The following is a 25,979-nucleotide window of genomic DNA, read 5'->3' as shown; positions in this document are numbered from 1 at the left end:
CCTGCGAGCGAAAACCATTGAGAGTGGATAGTTCTAGGCATGTATTGGTCACAGGGCTGGAAGTCGAACTGCTCATATATTTCAAGGCTCTTGCCAAATAACTTCCTGAAACCGTTACATAGTCCGAGTTCAAACTCTTGCAGTCGACGTCAACCTCTAAATCAAGTGGAGTACAAAATCCAAGTGACAAGAGTCCAACCCTATCATAGTAGATCTATCGTACATGATTACAGTCTCTTAAAAGATCAATACAGATACCTGAAGCTCTTCCTTCTTTTCAGAGCCTCTTCGAATGAAATTCCTTCCAATCTAGCAGCCTCCTCGATACGTTCGCGTCCAGGGCCTTCCATCAATTTCTTCTCCTCCCCATCTATTTGGTTGTTCTCTTTGATTAATATCCACCGCATTACTATCGGTGCTTGAGTACATCAAAATCGTCAAGTTGTGATTTTACTCACGCAAGCCCAGGAATGTGGAACAAACGAAACTGCACAATGAGATAATCATGGATTGATGGTACTGAGGGCCCCACGCGGCATTCCAGACGTAGGAGCCCATGCTGTGAAGACCTGTAAGTAATCCAACGTTTCACTGAACATAGAGACCTCACATGCTACCTAGGTTTCCAAACCCATTGACAAGTCCCATAGCTACGGAGCGTTTTGCTGGAGGACGAGGAATGGCGTTTGAAACCCAGGTCAATGTCAAGGCAAATCCTTTCGGAAACGTGTTAACCCTGCGTTCAGCTTTCCAACGAGCACTTACCACAATACCCAGTGGTCATGAGGAACAAGGAAGAGTATCGCCCGCCCGTATTCATAGTGCATAGCGAGATGATGTATCCGACGATAGCCACCCACCACCAGCTAGCCATATGGAAGAACCGTTCTCCAGTCCTATCTAATCATTTTGTCAAAATGAATGTGTTGCATTACCAGGAATCAGATTTGCCTGCATGCCATCCGTTGAGTACGCATAAGGCTGCCGCCAGTACCCATGGAGGACTAGCGATTAGATGACGATGACAGTGAGCCACAACTGTGAATGCAACAGCGGAATGGCATGCTTACGCCGCCATCAACAATGTATCTGTAGTGTTGAAACCAAGCGTAGCAGTTAAGCTATGCCGCCAGATGTTAGTACAATACATTCAAGATTGTCCACATACTTACGTTGGGAAGAAGTTGACGACACTGTTGCCTAGGATTTGCGAGCAGCTCATAAACATGAATATGATGGTCTTTGGATCCTTGATAGCCAGCAACAAGCCATCGTAAATGCTGTAACACCAGGGTCCAGAACGATTGCCAGTTGACGGAAGTGATATGGAACAGTGCCTTGTCAGTGATAGGCAACGATGGAACTCAAACTAGACGTACGTGAGGTTGTCAGCATCCTTGTCGGCTTCCCCTGCATCTTCGGCGAGGCGAACTTGAGCCAAGCGGCGTTCCGCTGCGTCAAGCCATCGAGTGTTGTGGGGCTGTGTGGTGTGATGTCAGATCCTCCGAAACTCGTTCTAAAGATGCACTGCTTACAAAATCTGGAAGAAGCCACCTGGATGAAATCGCAGCTGTCAACTTTGAGTAAGAATGGAAGCAAGGAGACGCGCACATGGTCAAGAAGCCAAAGAACATGGTGATAGCTCCCTAAGCCACGAATCAAAACACAAGATCCGGGGGATGAGTAACATATACCTCTATGTAGAATAACCTGCGGCACAACACTGCGGTTAGGGTACTGCTATGAGAATAGGGTTTTCATCCTACCATCTCCAGGCCGCAAGTCCCAGTTTGCCTTGCATGTTTGCGAGAATTCCAGCTGCAATTAACTAAAACGAATGGTTAGCGGGTGCCGTAGCACACCGCGACGACTTACACTTCCGAATGCATTCGAGATTAGAAGTCCGGCATAGAACCAAGCTGACCGCACAGTAAGCTCCTGCGTGCGTTACATTAGTGGAGACTTATTTTATTTCTAAAAACCGGATGCTCGCCTTCCTAGTATACCATCGCGAGAGCAGATACATGACGCCAGGATAAAATGCAGCCTGAGGAAAGCCACATTCGTTGAGCTCCCACGTGTTTGTAAAAGAAAAAAAAGGACACTTTTACCTCAGGAAGACCAATGAATATACGACAAGCCATGATGCCCGCAAAGTTTGTTGTGACCTGTGCGGCGGTTAGCAAGCACAAGTCACAACTTCCGCCTAGGCTCACCCCGGTTAAAGCACTTGTAAGACCCCATGTTACAACGCAAGCCCCAATATACAGCGATGGTCTGAGCACGTCTCCTTAGCATTGACTAGAGCAAAAATATTTTGCAATCACAACAAACCGTGAAATATAACTCAAAATCTGCAGACAGTCGGTTAGTCTTTATTCATAAACAACAGCACAACAAACCATATTCGAGGGTATCTAGTCACATGTGTGATTTTATCAGTGTGATCGCATAGGTTGTCCAGAAACATTCCTCACTTGTGCTGGGCAATAGGTTACATAAAGAATAGCTAGAACAGTTTCATACTGAACGGCTATGTGATCGAGTAAGCATGGACAGTAAGCACGGCCGTCCACTTCACTCACTTGACAATCCGAGGTCTGCCTCTAAACCTTGCAGCCGTGCACTAGTAACAGCGACACGCTACGCCTACACATGAGCACGCTGAGGTCATAGATGAATGGTTGCATACATCGATGTAGTTCAAGAGGTATATGACCGTGGCAGTGGGCATCAGCCGGCGATCCAATTTGCGTAATAACGCTCGCTCTTCCGCCATTCTCAGGCTGGCGTCCAGTGTCATCAGCCTGGAGTCATCAGCGTTATTCGACACTGTGACCACATTTTCTGATTTCTTTTCTTCGTCGATGGGCATGTGGGGCAAGCAAGAGCAGTGAAATGCTACGCTCAACTAAGCGGTGTAAAAGTTCAGCCATCCAAACGGATGGCTTTTATATCAGTCTGAAGTCTCTGGAGGCATTATCGTGACGCATATAATGAACTCCGTGACCCCGGGCATGTTGCTCCAAAAGCAGATTTCATGCCAGGACGGCCTGTCCTGTGGGTTGATTGTCCGAGAAATAACAAATAGTAGCTTCGGACCGGGTGATCATCGGAGGTTGATCCTCGTTGAACTTTCGTTGAACCCCAAATGTTTGTGGAACCGTCACGGTCATCCGAAAGTTTGAAATATCATGATGCAGTTAGTGTGGCGTTCGTACCTTGCCAGCAGAAAGGTCTTAGAAGATCGAGAGATAGAATGTTCGAGAGCTTGAGACCTTACCCATCTGAAACCTATGAAGGGCCGGAGCGGACAAAATTCAAAAGGGTTTGATATCAATGCCTTCACTTTCAAATTGTGTGAGCACTGAGTTCACTTTTGCAAAATCAACTTTCGCTTTCCGGAAGATGTGATTACACTTCCATTTTAGGATACTGTTGGCAATAGATCATTAATCATTGATAGATCATGAACTTATCTCTTTGCAACGATAACTTTACGCCTCTGATGTCTGCAACAACCACTCGAGTCCCTTGTCCTTCGACCTTACTTTTGATGGAATGATGGCAAAGTGCACGGGCCAGTGCCAAAAAGTGCGTAACAAAAATAAACTCGAACAACCCCACCTTTTCTTCTGACCACGTCCATGCCAAGTCTACAAATGTCCCGGTGCCGTCATGGAAGCGGGTGTCGCTGCACTGGGTACATTGAGATGTTGGGGGTAAGCTTCTGAATCCGTCTTTGATGTGAAACTGATGATCTTGTTAGACATGTGCCTGCTCGCATTCTGAGCAAGATCATGCAGTCATTGAAGTGCCGGCCCTTCCTCCTCGTCGTTGTTCAGATTCAGCAGCACAACAATTTGTGACAGTGCGTATTCAATATTTATATTTATGCATTCTAGCTTCAGACTGAAATGTTGTCAGAATGATTCTTCTGCAGACCCTCGAGCGACGTGTTTATTGTGCTCTAGTCCATATTATGAGCATCTACCACTTGCACCACTCAATCAAGAACCCAGCACACCCTCTTTTTTCAGCAGCTGCCGACTCAGCACAAGCACTTCCGCAAATCTCTCCTTGCCTTCACTTTCAACTCCAGTCGCTTTTCCCAATCCCATGCACGGCTACCTTCAGCCTCCAGCCTCACCATTAGCATCAGTTTCAACCAATACTGGCCTACTTCTTGCACCAGCAAATATGTCAGCGACTGGCACCGGATGGCCTGCTGCCTCCCTCACTCCATGGAGTCCACCTGGACCACCAGTACCAGGAACCACCAATGACTGACGTCTATCAACTCATGGACCTGGTGTTTCTCCATCGCCCCTTTCAGGGATCCCGACCCTTTGCAGAAATCAGGCAGCACGGTCTGTTAATGCTGTTGCCTCTTCTTCAACATGTCGTATCAGTCGAAACTCCAGGTCATCAAATGTCATCCAACAGCGCGAAGTCACAAAGTACCTAGTGGTGGTACATCCTGAGCCTGTGAGTTGTCCACCTGTTGTCCTGATCTTTGCTTATCTGTGCTAGATGCATGGCACTGTTCACACAGAATATGAGCAGCTGTTCAGAGAGATGCGCGCACCGATTCCACAAAAAATTGGAAGTTTTATCTTGCAGGCTCGCAACTTGGGCCTCGTGTTTCAGATTGAAGGCAACTTCCAGAAAGACAACGCAGCAGGTTCTTCATTCCATCACTACCTCTGTTCACACTTCGAGACCGCCAGCCTCGCATTTTCTGGATCGAGTTCACCTTCATCATCAACTGGCCAACTAACACCAACCTCTCAGTTCCCTTGGTCATTCATGATGACAGGAAAAGGACAATGTTCTGCACGTGGGGCTAAGCTTCTTCCTTCAAGATCATCACCTGAACATGTGACACATAGAGACCTTCAAAAGAACGGATCTAGACTCCCTGTGCCATCAGCACCATACCACGAGTATCAGCTTGTATTCATCTGTGAGTCCATCCTTACTCAAGCGCTATCCTGCTGACATTATATTTACAGTCCCTTTGTGGGATATCATTGCTGGGCCAGTCAATGGCCATGGCATGCACTGCTGTCTGGCGCCTCGGATGTGGAATGGCCACTATGAGTCATCGCTCCATGAAGACCTCGAGGAGATCAACTGCTCTTCTTTGTGTATCACTGACTCCGAGGAGGTACGCACTTATATTTTATATCAGGAACAATACTCAGGAGAGCATCGCATTTGCTACAGCTACCTGATGGCAGTTTACTGCTTGCAAACACTGATGTTCCAGCGGCTGATCAGACTGGGCAATCAAGTCTTTTAGATGCCCTCCTGGCTGCATCTGCGTCTCTGCCATCACTTTCTAATTCTCCTCTGCTGCCAGCAGCTGGCGCCAGCGAACCTTCATCCATACCAGCATCTATACCTTCATCAGCCTTGACATCGCCAATTTCTTCAACTTTCTCAGCCTCCTCTCCATTGACTTCCTCTCCATCGACCTCCTCTCCATTGACCTCCTCTCCATTGACCTCCTCTCCATTGACCTCCCCTCCATCGACCTCCTCCCCATCGGCCTCCTCATCATCAGTGTCTGTGGTGGCTGCTCATCAGTCCCCACGTGCAGCATTGCATGCATGGCGCACCTCACTCGGACACGATCTTGACTCCAGTAGAGTTGCTGCTGGACTTCAGAATCGTGTCATAGACATCACAGCCCCCAGCGCTATGCTAGCCGCTCAAGGCTTCTTGGCGGTGTGCAAGGCTTTTTGTCAAGTAGGCACCAGTGACGAGCCAGTTTTGCCAGAGGATGTGGAGATAACTGACTGCACGCCCTTGAACATGGTTATAGGCTCAATAACTGCAAATATGTAGGTTCAAATTCATTATCGTCAACATAAGCGCTAATTAGCTTTTTAACAGAGGGCATGGCGTTGGAAATGGTCCTATGCGCACCTTTTGGGGTGCCTTAATCACACTCATAACGCAGTATTCTGGTCATTGGCAACTGGTTTCTGACACTGGGTATTACGTGCCAACAGTAACATCGCTTCCCCCATCAGATGATGACATTATTTCATTCCGTGCCTATAGTATCATCATCTGCACTGGATTCATACTGGAGATGGAGCTTCTTCCTATCTCGCCCCATGTACTCGTATACCTGCTGGATGCGTATCAAACCTCTGTAGCACAACCATTTTTAGATGTTATGTCTCCCTTGACAAGTCATCGTCTTCATTCATGGCCACCGCCCGTCATTACCAATCCTTCTACAGGCCGCAGGGAGCTCGATGTTGCATTTGCCTGTGACCCATACACGATGATCCTGGAAGTAGATGGTACAGTACAGGTAGATGACTGATCACCGGACAGATGATACACATCTAACCTATCTACATTGCAGATCAGTCAATTACGCCAGCTGTCTGAAGCAGCGCAGGAAAGCCTTGGACAGCGGCTGGTATGTCATATGATCTATGGGAATGAGACGCCTCTTGCACATGGACTGCATGCAGTCTATGCTGCTCTAGAGTCTGCATTCAATCATGTCATCCACGATGACATGAAATTTCGTGACGTGAGTCAGTGATTTGGCATTTGGATATTTCTAATCTGCTATCAGTATTTTCACATCAATGGACCTGGCTCTGCCCAATCTATCATACAAGGGATGTTCGCTGGTCGTACACTAACCTCCCCTCAGCAAGTTATCAACCTCATTTCCTATCGGCCAATTGAGCAGCGCTCAATCCATTTGCGCATGGGATATATTCCAGATCTGGACTATGCTACCTTAGCTGAACAGTTCATGGCGCATCTAAAGTGCTACTTGCATGGATGCGGTGCCCCTCATGCTTCAGATGGTAGTATACTCTTTGAGGAGCCATCTCACAGTGACGACACTTTGTTGAGATCCCGCCTGTTCTTGTGCAGCTCCACTGCACATGAATATCTTCCGATCAATCCAACACAAACAATCAATGTACGTGTCCCCTGGCAAAAATTCTAAAAAATCAAGTTATTGACTTCACTGCGCAGATCAAGTTTGATTTGCATACGTGTTTTTACACATTAGACGTACTGCTGAACGAAACTACTGCCAACATTATCAACCAATCAATCCCAGACAACGACTCCGCAACTGATTTTGATCGATGGATCCACTCTGTCATCAGTGGAAATTCCTCTGACTCCTATAACCAGATATAATTCCACTGCACATTCATATGTTTCTCCGTTCATGTTGCAGACTCTCTACATTATCAATAACGCTAAATATTCATTACCATGGCAGATGTTTGTCATCGCTTCCTTTTACTAATTTCTGTCGGTACCAGTTATCACTCATATTGCAGCAGCTCTGTTTTATCGCATTCATACCATCAAATTCAGTAATCTTGTAGAACATAAAGTATTGTCTCGTATGATACTCCAAAGCAAACTTTAATAAATTGCACGATACACAATGATTTAGTGTGCAACACAGCATTAAGTGGAGTGCTGACGCCTGCTTGACAGCATTCACATCAGCAGGCACATTATGGTTGGAGATGAACATGCTCTGTATGGCTGTCGTGACCGCTTGCGCATTGTCTTGCAGTAGGGCTGTATGATGGGGAGGCCTAGCAGCATCATCCACTCTGCGAGTGCTGTCCTGTTCCTGAGGTTCCTCATTTCTTGCAACTTCCTAGGTCCAATCACTGAGAGTTTATTGACCTGATGAATCGTTGTGCCCACCGCAGCATTGAATCGGTGCTAGCCCGCCCACCTACAGCCCAACTGACACCTCCTGAGGAACGAACTAGAATACAGCATTTAGTTAGGGTTAGGGTTAGAATATGCATGCACAGCTTCCCAACACCTTACAAGAGTGCAAGTACATAAAACCAGAGGAAAGCATGGAATTAGCATAGTAGGGACTGCTGCAGGGTCATTGACCCTGCATGATAAGCAATAGAGCAGAATCTAATGGCCAACAACTACCACATCAGGATGGGAGTGTTCAAATAGCAATGCATCAGTAAAGCAGGTAAAGACAATGCACCGCCCTGAGGTCACTGGAGCACTGAAATGGGCCAGCACCCGGGCCAGCACAGCCAGCACTTGACCAGGACGCACAGGAATCTTGATACCCAGCTGCGGGATACAAAACTCACCTCCTTCCCAGTCACCAACTGCAAAGATGTATGCGTACAGCGCACAACTGTCGTTCCAGTCAATGTGCACCACACCCGACCCAAACTCTTTCACCGCCACAGCAAAAAATGATCCGCCCATATCCACCATGGGCCGGAGCAGAAGGTCTTGCTTCAGATGTTGGCGGACACGAGAGTGGGCTCTGGTGATTGTCATGTCGATCAACTGCCTACCGCAACAATTACAACAAATAGCTCACTTTGCCATTGCCTCAGCATGGAGTGGAGCGTGCTGCTCCAATGCAGTGCCAATATTGGGAGCTATGAACGACTGGACATACCCGAGGAGCTCATCAATGGCTTTCTTCGCCTCCGGTGATTGTTCCCTCGTCTCCCTGGTCAGGCGTGGTTTCGAGGCAGTTACCTCCCACACCCCGAAGTGAAATGCATCAGTGGTGGAACGGTTGCCATCTGCCTTAAGATGATGTTTGGGATGGGTTGCGATTACATCATCCCACCGTCGGAGTAGCCGTCCCTGGTGCAATTCAGATACAAAGTGTTCATACCGCATGGCCAGATGGGGAGGCATACCAGCAGGGACACTGCCAGATGGAAGATGACTGAGCGGCAGCAGAATTTTGCCTTGCTGAGGCATGCTCTCCAATTGGTCTGGAGAAGACTGGTAGACCTGCTGAACCCTCTCACGAACGAGTGCTCCATTGCATTGGATGTGCAGGAAGTCTGATGGAAACTGTTTGATGTAATGGACATCTGACAAGCACATTAGTAGAAAACTATGTGGATACATGCAAATCAACTCACGCAAATCCCTTTCAACCGCAGCTCTGATTTTCTTCGGGTCCCAGAAGGCTCGGGATCGTGCATCCTTTTTAGCTCATCCAGCCGCACTGCGGATGCCGTGTTTAGCCATGGTATGAAAGAATAACGACTATCAAGCCAGTAAATGGATGACCTGTATCTGTCAAAGCGCCGACCTACAGCACGTTCAACACAGATCAGCGAGTCCAAGAAGATGCGAAGCAAAAATTGATCAGATTCACGATGACAAATAAATTCTCACGTGCCATACTGTGGTTCTCAAAGAGGAACTCGCACAAGGTGGTCTATGATCACCTCCCGATTTCAGATTGGGATGACAACGATATGTATTGGCTCTACAACCTGAAGTAGAAGGGGACCGAAGGGTCCTGTGCAAGGAACATTGGAAGTACACGAGTGAAAACGGACTGTGCAAGAACACCAATAGGAATGGTCGTCAACACCGCATTAACGGACCTGCACAAAGGGCACTTCACCTATCGTCGCAACGTCTCTGGATTTCCACTCTCTGCAAGACTGGGCTTTCAACCATCGGCATCAACTTGACATCGTCGTTAGCCATGGTGAAGTAGAATACTCCAAGGCGAGTATAGTTCTGCTGGTCCACTGGGGGCTGGACAATGCGGTGGATCATGCCCTTGTAGTACCCACCAGAAAGGAAGTCCATTGCATCGCCTATGTTGACAACCTGTAAGTTAGTAATGCCCTCATTATCATGTCATCGGTTGAGAGATAGAATGTGGCAGCCTACAAGCGCATTTTCCATATGACGGATCCAACACCATTCTAGGGTGTGACATGGGTGAGGGCTACCCGGGTACCCACCCGGGTACCACCTGCGGATGGAACGTGGGACGGGTGGTACGGGTGGCGGGTGGCACGGATGGCTCACCCGCACGGGTACGGGTCAGAGGGCTTGCTAAAGTTGGGTATCCGCGGGTACCCGCGGGTGGTCTAGTACCCCAATAGGAAACGATTGACGGCCGAATGCCAGCTAGTTTCAGATGAATATTGTGCCTCCCTACTTGCACTTATCCGATGTCAAAATCAAGCTCGAGTACTGCTGTATGACGACAGTCCTCATAAACTAGTTTCAGATGGATATTGGTCGTTATCAGAGGGTGCCTGTCAATATACCACCAACTGATGCATATATATTTAAATTCGATGTGTGCAGCGCACTTCACAGCTAGTTGTCACCCTCTCTCGTCGTCAGTTAACCTCGATCCTCCATGCCCGCAAGGACTCCCAGTTTCAACTCAGCTTTGGGCGCGTCTTCGACACCCAAGTCACTAGCAACAAATACCAAAAGATCGGCATCTCCGATTCCTGTTCTAGAGTCTCCAAAAAAGAAGCGGCTTGCCAAAGCAGAGCAGTCTGACATAGCGATTTGGAGCAATACTGATGACGAGATTATAAGTGAAAACATCTTGTACCTGTTCTCAAGGTCAGGTCATTTTCTAGGTCATCGATTCACAAATGTCGACGCTGATATGAGCCTCTAGCTTTTCAATGACCTTACAAACGTTTTCTCACAAGCCGAGGTACCATTAATATATGAAGTCGTCCCTATGCTTGAAAGTCTTGAACATGCTCTGGACCGTGTTTACAATGCAACCGATGATTCACCGCCCGTCGTCCACATTGCTGCCAAAGCAGCACTCCAAGTTGTCGGCAAATATTATGCCCTGACAGATGACAACGAGGTCTACCGAATTGCCATCGGTGAGTGTCAAGTAGCTGTAGTGCGAGCACCCTATTGATTGTTGAGCTATTATACTAGTGATGTGCCCCCATAGAAAATTTAACTGGTTCGACCGGAACCCAGATTGGCGTGAGAGCGACCGTGAGGAAGGTAAGCGCATCGTTCATGCGCGGTGGACTGAGTCATATGCGATGCTCGCGCCACCAGTCCCAACCAAGGCTCCAGACCCACCTGTCTCGCAGCTCCGCTGCACTTCTAGTAAATGGGCTGCCCACAGCCTGAGTGATGAAGAGGACAGAGAAGATAATTTCATCTGCCCAGACTCCATTGAAGCCTACCTCGATTCCCCGCGTGTATCAAAGACTGAGCTCAATGCTGCAGGTGGAGTTCTGCAGTATTGGGAGAATGCCCATGCCACTCGACCTCGACTAGCACAAATGGCACTTGATTTTTTGTCAGCACCTGGTATGACAGCTCACAAGTGCTTGTACCCACTACTAGTACTGACACTCGTATAGCTTCTTCAGTTGACGCCGAACGGGCATTCTCCGGTGGCCGTCTGCAAGTTAACCACCTTCAGCACGGTATTAGCTCGCAGACCTTCAAGGCACAGGTCGCCGTCGGATCTTGGTTCAACACACCCCTCATGCCTGACCTCAGCATCGCTACAAAAATCATGTGAGAGAAAATGGGAAAGAAGAAGGGAAAAGAGAAGGGAAAAGAGAAGGACTCACGCCGTGACACAATTGACGTCGACTCTAATTGATTTACATATATTTCATACATATGTTCTCATACCTACAGTTCTACAAAATATACGCTAGGTCACCCGCGGGTGACCTGTACCACCTGCGGATCCACCCACGGATCCACCCACACCCATGATAGTCTGACCCGTATGGGTACGGGTAGGCCTTCAGAGTGCCACCTACCCGCGGATTGGGTACAGGTGCCACCCAGGTGCACCCATGTCACACCCTACACCATTCGCCTTCACAGGTCCTTCCTCTGTTCGTGGATAGCTAAACTACATGAACTTGTAACGAGTAGAAATTCAAGGGAGGTACTTACTACTTGATGAACCTGACTGATCGATAAGTCAGAAACGCCACGAAATGTTTGAAAAATATGTATTAGCTGTCTCGCTGCCTGTTCAATGACTGCTGGTCTATAATCTTTGTCCAAGCGGCGATTCTAGCCTTCCAGAGCGCTTGGGATGACATAGGCATCTTGTTATTCAGGTGAGCACTATACTTTCTTCCTCAGAACGTCCATAACTGTACACTTAGCCTGGCTCTCTCTATAAAAATGTCGGCAATATTGTATCTGCCAGGTCTACTTGTCATCATCTTCAAACGACACGGCTTCTTTGTGACCATTCGACACATGCTCGTCTTGGCATCCACTCAGATTCTCCTTGCGCGCTCTTTTCTCGCTGCTGATGCAAAGTCCTCCATGCAGAATGCGTTTGATTTATCACGCATTTTCCTTTACAAGTGGATTCCTTGATGCTCCTCGGGATTTGGTTTGGATATCCAGAAGGAAAGTTGTCCAGAAAACAACAAAATGCAAGCGACGACTGCAGTGGAATCGCAAGAAAGAAATTATCCCTGAAGTAATAGTAGTACATTCATTCGGTTTCGCCTCCCATACCTACGATATATGTACTTCTGCCACCTCTGGGCAAAATCAAAACCTTTTCAGCCCCATGGACCTGACAAGTGTCAGCGCTTGGCACCGTAGATCTCATCGAGCCTTGCGTTGATATTGGCAGTGGCTGGACGTCGACCTTGGGTAAGGTAATTTCGCCGTGGTGAAGAGCTATCAAAGGACTTACAGTTGCGACGAAATCTCCACGCTTTCGTCCACACAAAAGCCAATCCTTGACATGCTCTTCGACATTGTATCGCATCTTATAGCTGCGTTGTTTACCTTCTTTCTCAGCCCAATGAAAAGAGGTCTTGAAGATGAGGGTCGCAGGGATTGGTTGGCCTGCATAAATTGGCAGTAGTTGATCTGATCGTGTGTCACTGGGGAGTGATGGTTGAACAGCGATTTGTGCTGCGGTCACGATCTATCACAGACAAACCAAGTTAATTTGGGTGTGCATGGTGGGCAACTGGGAAACACCAACGTTCATCCTTGGGACATCAACCGGTATCTTGATCTCTCTCCAAGGACAGGGCGATGCAGTCTCGGAGCGACATTGCGCCAATGCCTAAAGGTAACGCGCGGTGAGCAAGACCAACAGAACGAGGAATCGACAAACGAACCTCCCGAATAGGTCCCTGGAAATCCCCGCCATCTTCAAACGAATGAGGCAAGACAATTTCACCAGTAGCCCTGTACGTTTCTACCCATTCAGCGTCACTCTCCAGGTGTGCGACCAGCTTGTCAATGAGTATGCGTCATAGTGAGCTGTACTGGGGCTTCTCATCTGACATACTTGACAAAACAGCTTCCACCGTTTGTCAAATCAATGCCTCAACCTCTGAATAACTAGTTGCAGTCAAGGCAACACTAGATGTGAGAGAATCCTCACCGTCACGTAGTATGCGGTACTTGATGATGAGGTTCAGTGGCTCCAGAACTGCGTTTCTTTTAGCACTCAACAAGCAAACTGACTAGCAACGCACCAGGTCCATTTGAAGACTCTATGGAGAGCAGGAAGTTCACGGGATGTTCTGGCGTAACGGTCTACATAGAATCTAGCTTCTTCAGCAAACAACAAAAGGATAGGAATCTTACCACAACAGGACGGCTTGGACGACAACCTGAGATCTTCACCCCATCGAGACTCGGTGGACCCTGCAGCTCCGTCGATGATATTCGAACATACTGGTGGGAAGTGGTCGAGATAGTAAACTTCGAAAACAATCTAAAAGGACTTCAGAACAAAGTGCGAGGCGAGGTAGTGGTCGAACCTTTTGCCGCGGAAAAAGTGTTCTACGTTCACTGCTATGGGTAGTGAGACTGTAACAACTCTGGAGGTTTGCAGGGTGCGGATCACACCCGGCGAGGATTGTGTGCTATACATCACACTTAGTCCGATTTTCTTCAGTGCAGCAATGAATAAGAGCTCTCCTTTGGGGAAAAACACCTACCATTGTATGATATCTCGAAGCATCAGAGTGAGGAAGCGAAATTACAATGTCCGTGTCGACAGGAGTAATAGTCACCCACAAGATGTCGTTCTGGTCAGTAGAAATAACAAGTAAAAGGCGCGATGTCGTTCCAAGCTCAGCTTGAAGCCATAAGTTAGAATTATTACAGAACAAAAAATCATACCGCTTACTTTGCTGAGGTTGTCGTGTTTGTACATCTAAAGTGTGCAAACTACGTGGCACGCGCACCAATGAAACATGATTCCTCTTCGAAGTAGTGGCCATGGTACCCGTATGTTGCCATCGAAAGTGGAGATGGGACATCACCACTTCGCTGCTCTCAAGAGCATAGAGACCCCAAGAGGATGTCTGTAATGATGTGCTGGTCAGTTCACGGAGTACCCTCGAGATGGTCAGACGCACTGGGCAAGATAAAGTTACAGTCGATTGGCCAGGAGGAAGTGTATCCACCTTTGCGATGAACTTCAGACGTTCAGAATCTCAACCACCCATTGTCACGCTAACTTCGTCAACCAGCACGTCCTGAAAACAACATCAGCTCTAGAAATAATGTTTGAACACGCGAACACGCACGCATGGGAGGTGGTTTGAAATTATAGCATCAACGAAGGCTAAGTCTTCATCGTCACTACAGGTAGCATCGCTGGATACTTGGACTGCCATGATAGGATGATCTGAGTGAATCAAGTCTGCAATTTGCCAATTATTGATCATGATCAGATTGTCAATGCGTTCGGCCAACACATACCTGAGTCTAAACGCATCACAGCAGTGTGAAGTGCTCCAACAAGCTGCGTAACACCCATTTCCCCATTCTCTTCTGTTACTAGCTCTGTGCTCACGTCATTTGTGCATGTCCTTAGAAATGCAAGCAAGATATGTATCCATTCTCGGTCTCAGGGTTGCTCCAGCTCGGCATGTATGTTGATTGCATGAGAGAGCATGAAGGATTCTAGTGATGTCCACATATGAGGTGCATAGTGAGCAGGCAAGGATGTAAAAATTGCCAGAGCACTCTCTAGGCGTCCTCGATGACTATCCTGCAATGAGAGGGTGGATCGTATGTCAAACACTATGCTTACATGTCTAGAGCGGCGAGGAAGCCATGCAGCTTTAGCGCGAATTTGCGACGGCCAGCCTTCACGTACATGTCGATGGCACGATTCAAAGTTGTGCAATACAAGTCATAAAAAGGTTCCTCGTTCCCAATAGCTAGCATGACCTCGTGATTGCTTATTCGCTGCGTCGATGAGCATTCACCAATTCGTTGGAAAGGCAGGGCAGGCGTTTCTTCCATATATGTGGTTGCAAAGGGCGGTGTTTGGGGCAAATGACCTACTTTGACGCCAATGATGTCAAGCTGCAAAGAAAAATCAGGATGTGATGAGAATCTCAAAGATGATATCTGACCTGAGTCTTGGCTAGCTCAAGCAGTTCACCTTTACTCGCACTGAATCGATCGTCAATGAGGAGAGGTTAGGACCTAGCTGGAGCAAGTGGTGGAATGCATTTGGTTGATCCACCGTGATCTTGACATGCGTCAGGTGGGCCCATATGGGAGTGAAAGAAGATAAGAGCTTGATGTCGAATAACAGCCATATGAACTTGAGACTGATCAGAGTGAACGGCAGCTGCGAGATTCATTGTGAAATGTGTGAAATAGCTGGCCCGTGTAGCATGATAATGGTTAGCTCCTGAAGTTCTGGAAGGTCGTTTAAGAAAAGATGAGGTTGATCCGCTTCTCAGGAAAAATAGATTGAGAGAGACGAAATTTAATTGATGTAAGGCTGAAGAAGGCTTCGCAGGTCAGTCGTGTCATTTGCGACACACTTGAGTGCTAACGAGAGCGGACGTCCTCGTGATCGCTTGAGCCATGAGTCATAGCAGAAGGCTTGCCGCTGCCAGTCTCTGTGGTCGACTTCCACAGTTCTGAGCATACACCACAAACTCGGCATGCCCACAGCAACCTCCCTCCATCGTTGGCATATTCTGGTCAGCAGCATAGGGGCCAACTTTGATGCGGGCGACAAGTACTTGACTTCTGGGAGACAGAAGATGAAAATGTGGGATAGAACTTCGGTTGGCAAGCGCCAGAGAGCTGATCCGAATCTCTTGTGCAGATCCAGGGACTGGATGACCCTATCCTTTTGATCAACAAGTTGCTGGTGAAGTTTTTGGTGCGCATACTCGTCTCGTAAGGCCTCACCAGACTCTTTCAACCTCACGGCAGCCTTGCGAGGCGTTTCAAGATCGGCTCAGCAGTTGTCAGCAGCTCTGATCACGGAGCCTGGCCCAATGTTGACACGTGCAGAGTTGGATACCTTGGAGCATCAATGAATTTTATGAATGATCATAGTGCAGTACTAATTTTCTTACAATACAAGAATGTGTATGTGACGGAGTGATTATGTGTGTGCGTCTCGTTTGTGTGTGTGTGGCGTCTGTGCATGTGTGAGTTTTGCATGTGAAGAATAGTTGAACAGATCCAGCGCCATAGACACGTGCGTCGAGATGTTTGACTCTTTTCTCAGAGCTGTGGGAGTAATATCTCAATCCATCCGATGCGGGGCATGCTATTCGAAAGGTCATTGACGCTCAACTCAACACCGCCCCTCAGAATAAGAAGAGACATGCTGTGTCTGTTTGGGGAGACGAATGAAAGAACGAAAAGCAAGACTGCGCTAACATTGTATTTTTTGAATTGCTACTATAAACACAAAGTACCGACTGAAGGGGAGTCCTTGTAGTATATACAAATTTCAAGTATTAGGCTCGGATCTAGAAGAAGCTAATGCTAATGTTTGAATCCAAAGTAGACGGCGTGAGTGCATATCAATATAGAGACTAGAATCGAGAAGTGGCTGGACATCAGAGAGAAAAGACTGAAGTTGAGCGTCTGTAAATGGACAACGGGACACAGGAACCTCAACATGGGATAGATCGGAATCAGGATGATTTGATACAAATGGATTAGTTGAATCACCGTCCTCGGGATTATGAGTATTGTGATGAGCCAGTAGACGCTGGTCATCCAGGTCGTTCCAGTCAATGCCATAGCTGACAATATCTTCTACCTCCTGGTCCTCAGCCGACTCAACAAATACCCCTCGATGCCCGTGCTCAATGATACCTTGGATGAACATGTCATGGGGCGACCGATGGGGCTCTCCACGACGCCCAAGAACATGGTGATTCCACGAGGCTGCCCACTGGCTTGCATCATCATTGATCAAAGGGAGGAATAGGAAATGAAGTAGCCACAGGTGTGAATCATTGTTCATGTTGAGGTTGTCGTAGGCTTCAAGAGTCTGGAAAAATTCCTTCCACTTCTGCCCTAAACCGTTTGTCACATCCACCCAAAGACGTTCAATCCGGATGTTGTGAACGCTCCTGCAGATATAATTAAAACAGGCTAGCATGTGGAAAGCTCAATAATACTTACCTGCCCCATATGTATGAGCCACGCTCAATTCCACGTACCTCTTCCATCCGGGCAGCAACAAGTAAATTTTCTGTCCCATGGTCGCCTCTCACTCGGCTCGGGTACCCATGGATCATAGCAATATCTTCAAATAAAGAGAGCACAGTCTCAGAGCGGTTGTTATTACTAACACAGATTCCTAGAACATAACGAGAAAATCCGTCAATGAAGCCGTGTATGACTAGCTTCCAGTGGATGAGACCTGTGAATAAATTAGTAGTTTTACTATACTACTCATACACAACGCACCATGCTGTCCGTCATGATGAACCAGGGCCATGGGGCCTGGGACAGAATAGCTACGACGTTGGATTCGCTGTGGACCAAATGTTGCAGGAGATGGACCAACAACCTGTAGATATGATACTTCAATACGACTGTGAGGGATGCAGTAGCCAAGCTGCAAAAGATAGCCATCATGCATCCGTCGTCCAAAGGACGGAAATTGCTGATGGAGTTCCAGTATTAATCTATCGAGTTCAGCATCCAAAATTGTAGAGAGATCACTTGAAGATCCTCGGTGGTATATTCGGTTGATACTACCATCAGGCTGCTGCTCATCCACATATACTGGAGGTCCGGGAGAAGAAAGGTTGAATTTGAGTAGTTGACGGCGAATGGTGCGGGGATGACATTGATAGAGTTCAGCCAGGCACCTCCTCGTTACCCTTCCCGACGAGAGTACAGCAAGATCAGATGGAAGAATGTGAATGCTGGGTCTCCCGACAGCACCGGTATGGGTATGACTTCCTAGGTTGACAGGGCTGGCATCTGGTGGATCAGATGATATTGTTGTGGCAACATCTAGCTCTTGAATCATGCGATCCACACTGGCTTCGATTACATGTCTTTCTGCAGGTGGGATGATGTTCAAATGCTGAGATAACCATCAGATCATGTCCTAGCGACACCACAAGTAACTACACCTGTTCAATAGCTTCGAGGAATTGAAGGCAGACAGCTTTTTGAGCATTCAAGCGACCAATATCACCAAGCTGTGTTCTGAGTGTGACGTGGACTCTCTCGCCAAGTTGGGTGAAAGAATCATAGATATTTGTTAGTTGAATTGCCTCGGGCATGGCCCTCAGCGAAGACTGGACCTTATGGCAGGGTTGGCGGGTTGGTCATGATGATGTAAGAGACAGCCTGGAACTTCCCGATCAGGCGCTGAGAAATGGTCAACGTTGAACGTTGAACGCTGAAAGTGAAAGCCGAAGTCGAAGTCAAAACTCTTACAAAGCAATGTGAAATCTTTATTTGGAAATGAAAGGTTTCAAGGAAAACCACGAAAACTTTTTGTCCGCCCAAGTCCATTATAGAAACCGTATAATTAGTATTTCCTATTTACATCTGATATTCGTTATCACAGGCTTCGTACGCTTCGACATTATTTAGAGTCGTGTTATTGTACTTAGCCCTTAGAATTTCTCCCAATCACAACTAGGCTGGTATCTGGTTAGTATTGCGCGAGATCATATTCTATTTAACATTGTGCCGCCATCTAAAGTCTAACAAACTTCTACCTGCCGTCACATATTTTTTAACCTTCTCCAAGCCTTTCCTCCTCTTTTATCAACTATCTTTTCGTCACTCAGTCAACTGGTCTGGCCCACCACGTTCCACAAATAGTGACGAGAAACATAACCACCAAATATGTCCCAGAAAACCCAGTATAACCTGCGCTTGTGAACTCGCGCTAGAGCTAGCTCGTTATCAACTCCTGCAGGCGATAAGAATGCTAAATTAAGTGACGCCTTTGGGAACCTCATAGTTAACCTACTCTCTAGCGCCAAAACTCCGGTGGAGGGCCCTGGCAATAAAGCTGAGCTGCCCGACTCTGTTGAGTCTCCATTGACCTCTGAGGGGCGATCCATCGAGATCGATAAAGAGGAAAAGTCTGCTTTAAGATCAGTTTGCTCGTATAGCGACGTGGTCAGAGCGAGTAGCCCTGCTTGAGACCTTTGGGACGAGCAGGAGAGTACCCTAGCCTTGAACACTGTAACAAGCGCTGAAATCAACGATAATAATAATACAATGCCCAACATAACATTGGAGCATGCTACCTTTGAGACCGCGAGTGATGACAATGACGGTGACTGGAAGAACTCTTTAGTGAACAAAGAGAAACTGTAAACGCTGCAATAGAACAGCTTACCTCGACAGAATGAGACATGTGGGAACGACACGAGACAAGTGTAAGTCAGCAAGAAGAGACCATGACAACACCCAGGTTTGAGACCTGGGAAGAAGGAACTTCTAAAGGCAAGGGTGTTAACCCTGGGAATTGGGGAGCTCTTGCAGAAGAAGAAGAGATAGACCTAGAGGAGCAACAAGCAGCGCTCGAGTCATACAGGAAAGCTCAGGACCTAGCTGAAGAGTCAAGGGACTCCTCTGATACCGAGCAGGAAACCCCTGTTGAAAAGCATTTGCCTCCCAAGCCCGGGAGACAAAGGGACTCAGTCCTGGAAACTGTCGAAAGAGACCAGGCCATCAAAGCCACAGTGGCTAGAGCAGAAAAGCGACTACGCAAGGAATATGAGGCTAAATTAAAGGAACTCACAAGTTCCCGAGCCCCAAAAGAACCGAATCCTGTCAGAAGGAAAACAGGGATAACAGACCCAGTGACCCGGATGGTAGACAAGGTGGTGAGGCCTACCAGTGACCGACGAGACCACTGACGTATGCCCTAGGCGATGGAGCCAGTCCATCAAGTGGTGCCGAAGTCCTACATTGGACAAGCTCTGGGACACCTTGGAGAGGCCTACAGCGACGGGGATGATTCAGAGTCCTCATCTTCGAGCTTGAGCTCGTCAACGAGCGAATTGAGCTCCAGTAGCGAACATGCCCAAAGAAAGAGCAAGAAGGATAGCAGAAAGTGGTTGAAGAAAAGGGAGACCACCTTGCGGCCAATACCGCCCACCTTGTATGATGGAGCCGTCGACTTGAGAGCTTTCCATCAGTTCATAACTGAAGGGACGGCGTACGTCGAGGACGGGAAAGTGGAATCCAAGAAAAAGGTGTTTGTGCTGTCTCATTTTTTTGAAAAACAAAGCACATGAGTTCTATATACGCGAAGTCTCTGGAGACCCTTACCGGTGGAGGCTTCGCGAGTTCTTCACGGAAATGTTCAACTACTGCTTTCCTATAAATTTTAGAACAAAACAGAGGGAAAAACTGAAGTGCTGTTTTCAGAACGATAAACCTGTGAGGGACTATGTATACGAGCTCAACGAGCTCTGGAACATGATAGGGGATGTGGATGAACGAGACCGAGTGACGCGTCTATGGACAGGGCTGAATACAGACATTCAGCAAGAGCTATGGAAGAAGGAGCTAAACCCGGAAATATCTACCTTTAAGGAGGTCCAGGTCGCAGCCAAAATCATAGAAATTGCCCACTCAGTCCCGACAGGGTGAGGCAAACGGTCTGGACAGCGAGACAAAACTAGCGCTGTGGAAGTGTCGAGCGCATCTCCCTCGATCAGAAGGCCATCAACCTCTAGAAGGTTCAGAGAAAGAGAGCGGACGCATGGGGATAATTCGCAGGCCCCACGTGGGGGGGACCTTGAGAATGCCTCGAAAAAATCCTGCAAGGGAGCCACGAAATGAGCTAGCAAAAGCGCAAAGGTACCTACCGACAGGCAACAACTCCCGAGGTATCGGGAAGGGTGGCGCTAGATCAACCGACACCCTTAGTCCAGCAGAACGCGAATGCCAAAGAGCAGAAGGCAGGTGCTATATCTGTGGGGAGCTAGGACATGTGTCAAGACAGTGCCCCAAGAACACGCATATAAAGTCAGACTCCCCTGACAAGCCCCCTGGAATCCCTAGCTATGGGATCCACGTGGGTCCAAGTGAGGAAGAACGCCTGCGTAAGTTAGCAGACGTTAGTGAGACACAGGATGGAGTATACCTGGGGTCTGTAGGTCTATTCATGGAGGAGGTCCCCAAAAGCGGAACTGACAAGGACGAATCAGACCAAAATGACCAGCCCTCAGTGACGAGGTTCCGAGACCCCATTGCGAGACGGGTGGAAGAATGGTTACAGGGCATCAAGTTCCCAGGCGATGATAGAGAAGGTGAAGACCATATTGCCACCTGGGATGACCCAGACAGGTTCTGTGTACGCGAACGAGGGGATGGGACGTACATAATTGTGGACTATCACCATAAGCACCGCAGATTCAGGTTGGAAGTACCCCGATCAAAACTAGAAAACCCAGGCTGCAGGGTAGATCGGATGTACTGGATGTACCTGGGAAAACAGTATGGGTATGATAAAAATTGGCTGCACTGGAAGGAAAGAAAATGCACCAATAAAAGGGCGTCAATGGGAACACCCATTGAGGACAGGATAGTATGGTGGCTGGAGCAGTACATTGCCCCTACCGACGAGCGCTGGTCCGCAAACAATGGCCCAAGGTTTAGCTGTGTAAAAACAAGTGAAAGGGAATACAGAGTTGATGATCACTCACTAGCCTTTTCAACGCGCGTGTCAAAAGACAAGACTTGGGAATGGGAGTGGAACCCAGTGTGGTGGTACCGGCGGCAAGTGCGCCAAGCAAAAGGTCAGCTGGAAAAGGGACTATTAGTGGTGAATGAGGCACTATATGAAGGACTCGCCGATATGTTTAGTGAGGCTGCCTACCCACGACCCACGCCTACGCTGGAAATCGATAAAATGCCCAACGGCTGGAACGGGCATGAGACATGCGAGGCATTTGGGGTGCAGGTGACGCAAGGCACCTACCCAGCGCTGCAGTGCAACTCGGCGACAACTAGGGATATTGCCAGAGCCATTCCCCAGCCACTAGTGGTTGTAGTGCATGTCGATGGACGACCAGCATGGGCCTTGATAGATATGGGGTCGCTGGCTGATTTCATATCACTAATGACCGCGGAACAATTAAAATGCCAACTCACCGTGTTGGAGAAACCATTGACAATTCAATTGGCCGTCCAAGGTTCACAATCAAAGGTGAATTATGGGATGTCTGTGAGGTTTCAATATCAAGGGACCAATTATAAAAGATATTTTGACATGATTAACTTACAAAATTATGATCTAATCTTAGGAACCCTGTTCCTCTATCAACACCACGTCATGGTTGGATTCAATCCACCACTTGTTATATTAGATGAGCAGAGGCCCCTCCCATTGAGAGGGGAGGGGGTCACAACGCTGGAATCACGCGCTGCCGACGTTGTCAGCGATGGGCTGGAAAAGATGTGGGAACTATTGAGAAAGTTAGCTAGCCCGCTGTGCGCTAAAGCGTCGGAAACAAGCTTGCCCCCATTACGGGCGATAAACCACACGGTGCCCCTGATCGATGAGTCTAAAATATATCCATGGCGCCCATCGCAGTGCCCTGAGCCCATGAGACCTCAGTGGGTGGAGAAACATTGAGCTTACCTGACTTCTGGTAGGTGGGAAATGACTAGCATGGGGAACACAGTCCCAATGCTGTTTATTCGAAAACCGGGGACTGATTGACTGCGAACGGTCGTGGATCTTCACGAACATAACAAAAACACCAAAAAACTCACCTTGCCATTGCCAGACATGGAGGGAATCTTGTGGCGCATTGCCCGAAAACCCTACCGATCTTTGATGGATGGGCAGGATGCTTACGAGCAAATTCAGGTGGTTCCCAAGCACGTCGCTTGGACTACGATGACCACCCCTGATGGGAATATGGTCAGTCATGTCCTACAGCAGGGTGACTGCAACGCACCAGCAACCTACCAAGTGGTAATGAATTACCTTTTTGGCGAGCATATTGGTATATTCATGGATGTGTACCTAGACAATATAATAATATATTCAGACATGCTAGAGGAGTGCATTGAACACGTACGCACCATACTCAAAATCCTCGATTGCAAGCAGCTCTACTTGAGCGAGAAGAAACTAAAGTTCTTGGAACCTGTAATGCGAATCCTGGGAAGGGTGGTTAGCGATGAAGGCATCAGCATGGACCAGGAGAAAGTAGATAAGGTTCTTAGCTGGAAGGTCCTGACTAACCGGGACCTATGCAGGGGATTCATAGGTGCGGTGGGTTACCTCGCAGATGATATATATCGCGTCCGCATACCACTGGGGGTGTTGTCCGCGGTATGCGTGGATAGTGTCCCTTTTCGGTGGATGGAAACTGAACAACAAGCGTTCAACGAGGTCAAGCAATACATGTCCGCATGCGCCGGACACAATAGGGTCCCACTGGTCTATGGGCCAGGGACCCCACAAGTATGGATGATGACCAACACCTGCCCGACGGGCGTCAGTGGGGTCATAGCACAGGGTACAGATTGGTGTACGGCAAAGATCACCGCGTTTTATTCTGCGAAGTTGAATTCAGCGCAGCGGAATTACGCTGTGCATGAGCAAGAATTGTTAGCAGGAGTGGAAACTATGCTGTGGCACAGGGACATCTTACAGGGTTCCCCATTTATCTGGCTGACTGACCACAAAAGTTTAATATACATACTGAATCAGAAAAACCTATCGGGGCGTCAAGCTCGCTGGATGGAAAAGATCAGAGAATTTGACTTCACTGTAGAATATGTGCCTGGAGCGCATAATGTGCTGCCCGATGCGCTATCATGGTTATACAACTTCGATGCTGCTAGAACCATGCGCGCGGTTAGTGAGTACGTCGCCCATGATGACTACGCACCTCCCACCAATGTGTCTGACATTGTGAGCATGCCTGTGTTGGTCAGTGAGGAGGCAAGGGCGGGTGCTCCTAGGAGGAGTGCCAGGGTGGCGGAAAAGAAGGGGAAACTGGGCTTGTTAGCCGCGGAAATGGATATGGGACAGACCCACCGCCAGACACCGAATTTACCCCGAAGGTCAGTGCCTGATGCCATGAAGGCGTCAGCTGCTGGGGTCCGCCCGCGAGGTAAGATGCCGGCAGCCAAGGCCGCAGTACAGGCAAGGGAAGAAGCCATGATGCAGGTGCTGCACCATGCGGTGGAAGCATTGAATCAGCAGGTGGTGGTCGAGGGGATGCCTCCAAAGCCACAGCAATGGTGACCCGCTGCAGTCATGCCCCCCACGGAGACTGGGAGGCCCGAGACTAGTAAGGAGTTTGCCCACCGGGTCCGAGATCGATTTGTGTTGCAAGGCCCGCAGGCATCGCAACTGGAGGGGGGGGGGTGCAGGAAGCTGCAAGACCAACCCACGAAACAACCCACCAACATGATACAGAAAAGGAACAATGAATTCCCATAACTTACCCGCATGAAGTGGGACTATTGGATCAAATGCGACACCAGTACACAGAGGACCCCATGTTAAAGAAGGTGTTAGAGGCACCCAAAGAATTTCGAAACTTTGAAATAAAAGACAGTTTAATTTACATTAAACTAAGAGATAGAACCGCGCTATGCATACCTGATGTGAAAGTAGAAGACCAACGCCTTATCGAGGTCCTGATAGACCAAGCTCATTCAATACTAGCTCATCTTGGAGCAGACAAAACGCTGTCGTATTTGCGAGAACACGTCTGGTGGAAGACAATGGTATCAAACGTGAGGGCTTACTGTCAATCCTGCGTGACATGTCAACGAAGCAAACCGTCTAATCAGAAACCCTACAGACTATTAAATTCACTATCTGTGCCCTCCCAGCCTTGGGAGGTGATTGGAGTAGATTTCATGGGACCGCTGCCCATGTCCAAAGACCAAAATGGGGAGTATGATGAGATCACCATCGTTATCAACCTGTTAACCGCAATGGTACATTTAATACCTAGCAAAACGACTTACATGGCTAAAGACATCACAGAACTTATGTTTGCTGAGGTGTATAAGTATCACGGAATCCCTAAAGCAATTATAAGTGATTGAGATGTTCTCTTCACTAGTAACTTTTGGACTCACCTGAATAAGCTCATCGGAGTGCAGCTTAAAATGTCTAGCACATATCATCCACAAACGGACGGCGCTACCGAACGAGCCAACTGAACGATAGGACAAATGCTTAGGTCCTGCATTGGCCCTAACCAAAGGGACTGGGTGGCTAGATTGCCCGCCATCGAATTTGCCATTAATATGGCTAAGTCAGAATCAACAGACACTTCACCTTTCTTAGTGAATGGTAGACTACCCAGGGCTATGATCTGGGAGGCAGCTAGATCAGAAGAATACCCAGGGGTCCGAGCATTTGCGCAGAGGATGAAGTCTGCAGTTATGTCAGCGCACGATGCCATTTTAGGGGCCCAAGTTAAGCAAACGCACGAGGCAAACAAACACCGCAGGGCATGCCCGCTTGTGGTAGGCGATTTGGTATATGTGTCAACCAAGAATATATCTTTACCTAAAAACTCGGCCCAAAAGCTAACGCCCAAGTTCGTGGGACCATACAGGATTATTGAGAACTATCGCAATAACTCCTACAAGTTGGATTTGCCCAACCGACTCAAGCAACGGGGAGTGCACCCTGTATTTCACTCGTCCTATCTTCGTATCCACGTCCCAAATGATGATCAACTCTTTCCTGGATGGATGGAAACTCAGATAGCTGATTTTGAGGAGTCTGAAGCGGAATGGGCTATTGACCGAATTCTGACTCATGCAGGACGATGAGCAGACTCCCTGTTTGAAATTCAGTGGAAAAGCAGTGATGTTACTTGGCTACCCTACAATCGAGTGGAGGAACTAGATGCACTGAAAGATTATTTTACAGTACTCGGGATTGAAAATGTCTC

The 25,979-nt window shown here is 48.0% G+C and overlaps 8 protein-coding genes across 8 annotated transcripts; 2 read left to right on the top strand and 6 right to left on the bottom strand.

Annotated features, from left to right (window-relative positions):
• Positions 1–82: 82 nt before the first annotated feature.
• On the bottom strand, positions 83–3,037 carry EDB91DRAFT_1131525 (major facilitator superfamily domain-containing protein). The gene is made up of 21 exons (XM_041318659.1): positions 2,693–3,037; positions 2,586–2,643; positions 2,478–2,533; positions 2,403–2,417; positions 2,335–2,354; positions 2,217–2,277; positions 2,112–2,168; positions 1,994–2,047; positions 1,876–1,938; positions 1,767–1,828; positions 1,695–1,710; positions 1,612–1,646; positions 1,536–1,554; positions 1,380–1,480; positions 1,173–1,280; positions 1,071–1,121; positions 952–1,004; positions 766–900; positions 611–716; positions 459–559; positions 83–409 (listed from the first exon to the last, which is right to left on the bottom strand). The coding sequence occupies exons 1-21, from the start codon at positions 2,873–2,875 to the stop codon at positions 246–248; spliced, it is 1,518 nt and encodes a 505-aa protein (XP_041177441.1). The 5' UTR covers positions 2,876–3,037; the 3' UTR covers positions 83–245.
• Positions 3,038–3,647: 610 nt separating this feature from the next.
• Positions 3,648–7,191, top strand: EDB91DRAFT_1281564 (uncharacterized protein; the record flags this gene model as incomplete). The annotated part of the gene is made up of 10 exons (XM_041324743.1): positions 3,648–3,722; positions 3,770–3,871; positions 3,928–4,266; positions 4,534–4,966; positions 5,016–5,170; positions 5,230–5,849; positions 5,902–6,331; positions 6,386–6,559; positions 6,605–6,964; positions 7,021–7,191. 10 exons carry the CDS (start codon positions 3,648–3,650, stop codon positions 7,189–7,191), a joined length of 2,859 nt encoding a protein of 952 aa, XP_041177440.1.
• A 756-nt stretch (positions 7,192–7,947) lies between these two features.
• EDB91DRAFT_1052877 (uncharacterized protein) lies at positions 7,948–8,901 on the bottom strand (the record flags this gene model as incomplete). Its single annotated transcript, XM_041313704.1, has 2 exons — positions 7,948–8,320; positions 8,378–8,901. The coding sequence occupies 2 exons, from the start codon at positions 8,899–8,901 to the stop codon at positions 7,948–7,950; spliced, it is 897 nt and encodes a 298-aa protein (XP_041177439.1).
• Positions 8,902–10,462: 1,561 nt separating this feature from the next.
• On the top strand, positions 10,463–11,180 carry EDB91DRAFT_1052970 (uncharacterized protein; the record flags this gene model as incomplete). The annotated part of the gene is made up of 2 exons (XM_041313711.1): positions 10,463–10,682; positions 10,741–11,180. Coding segments are annotated over 2 exons (660 nt in total), but the record flags the coding sequence as incomplete, so codon positions are not given.
• Positions 11,181–11,795: 615 nt separating this feature from the next.
• EDB91DRAFT_1281560 (uncharacterized protein) lies at positions 11,796–14,450 on the bottom strand (the record flags this gene model as incomplete). Its single annotated transcript, XM_041324742.1, has 13 exons — positions 11,796–11,891; positions 12,500–12,736; positions 12,797–12,880; positions 12,936–13,052; positions 13,152–13,252; positions 13,299–13,359; positions 13,411–13,540; positions 13,587–13,762; positions 13,812–13,906; positions 13,958–14,135; positions 14,190–14,237; positions 14,292–14,309; positions 14,361–14,450. The coding sequence occupies 13 exons, from the start codon at positions 14,448–14,450 to the stop codon at positions 11,796–11,798; spliced, it is 1,431 nt and encodes a 476-aa protein (XP_041177437.1).
• A 110-nt stretch (positions 14,451–14,560) lies between these two features.
• EDB91DRAFT_339634 (uncharacterized protein) lies at positions 14,561–15,346 on the bottom strand. The gene is made up of 3 exons (XM_041326922.1): positions 15,198–15,346; positions 14,870–15,147; positions 14,561–14,822 (listed from the first exon to the last, which is right to left on the bottom strand). Exons 2-3 carry the CDS (start codon positions 15,082–15,084, stop codon positions 14,684–14,686), a joined length of 354 nt encoding a protein of 117 aa, XP_041177436.1. The 5' UTR covers positions 15,085–15,147; positions 15,198–15,346; the 3' UTR covers positions 14,561–14,683.
• Positions 15,347–15,718: 372 nt separating this feature from the next.
• On the bottom strand, positions 15,719–15,949 carry EDB91DRAFT_1004775 (uncharacterized protein; the record flags this gene model as incomplete). Its single annotated transcript, XM_041312294.1, has 1 exon — positions 15,719–15,949. A coding segment is annotated over one exon (231 nt), but the record flags the coding sequence as incomplete, so codon positions are not given.
• A 597-nt stretch (positions 15,950–16,546) lies between these two features.
• Positions 16,547–17,276, bottom strand: EDB91DRAFT_1052811 (uncharacterized protein; the record flags this gene model as incomplete). Its single annotated transcript, XM_041313697.1, has 2 exons — positions 16,547–17,177; positions 17,230–17,276. The coding sequence occupies 2 exons, from the start codon at positions 17,274–17,276 to the stop codon at positions 16,547–16,549; spliced, it is 678 nt and encodes a 225-aa protein (XP_041177434.1).
• Positions 17,277–25,979: the final 8,703 nt, after the last annotated feature.

This window comes from Suillus paluster (genome assembly GCF_016628075.1).
Source record: "Suillus paluster strain FC165 chromosome Unknown EDB91scaffold_24, whole genome shotgun sequence".
NCBI classification, from domain to species: domain Eukaryota; kingdom Fungi; phylum Basidiomycota; class Agaricomycetes; order Boletales; family Suillaceae; genus Suillus; species Suillus paluster.
The sequence above is the reverse complement of the archived record's forward strand: the minus strand, read 5'-3'. Positions and strand labels throughout refer to the sequence as shown.

Bases quoted from the DNA above. Each gene is read 5' to 3' on its own strand.
- EDB91DRAFT_339634 (XM_041326922.1), bottom strand. From the start codon at position 15,084: ATGGAAGAAACGCCTGCCCTGCCTTTCCAACGAATTGGTGAATGCTCA. The intron at 14,823-14,869 runs GTAAGCATAGTG...ATTGCAGGATAG, and splicing joins TTCCTCGCCGCTCTAGACAT to TCATCGAGGACGCCTAGAGA.
- EDB91DRAFT_1131525 (XM_041318659.1), bottom strand. From the start codon at position 2,875: ATGCCCATCGACGAAGAAAAGAAATCAGAAAATGTGGTCACAGTGTCG. The intron at 1,939-1,993 runs GCGAGCATCCGG...TAACGCACGCAG, and splicing joins CGCGATGGTATACTAGGAAG to GAGCTTACTGTGCGGTCAGC. The intron at 1,829-1,875 runs GTAAGTCGTCGC...CATTCGTTTTAG, and splicing joins TCTCGAATGCATTCGGAAGT to TTAATTGCAGCTGGAATTCT.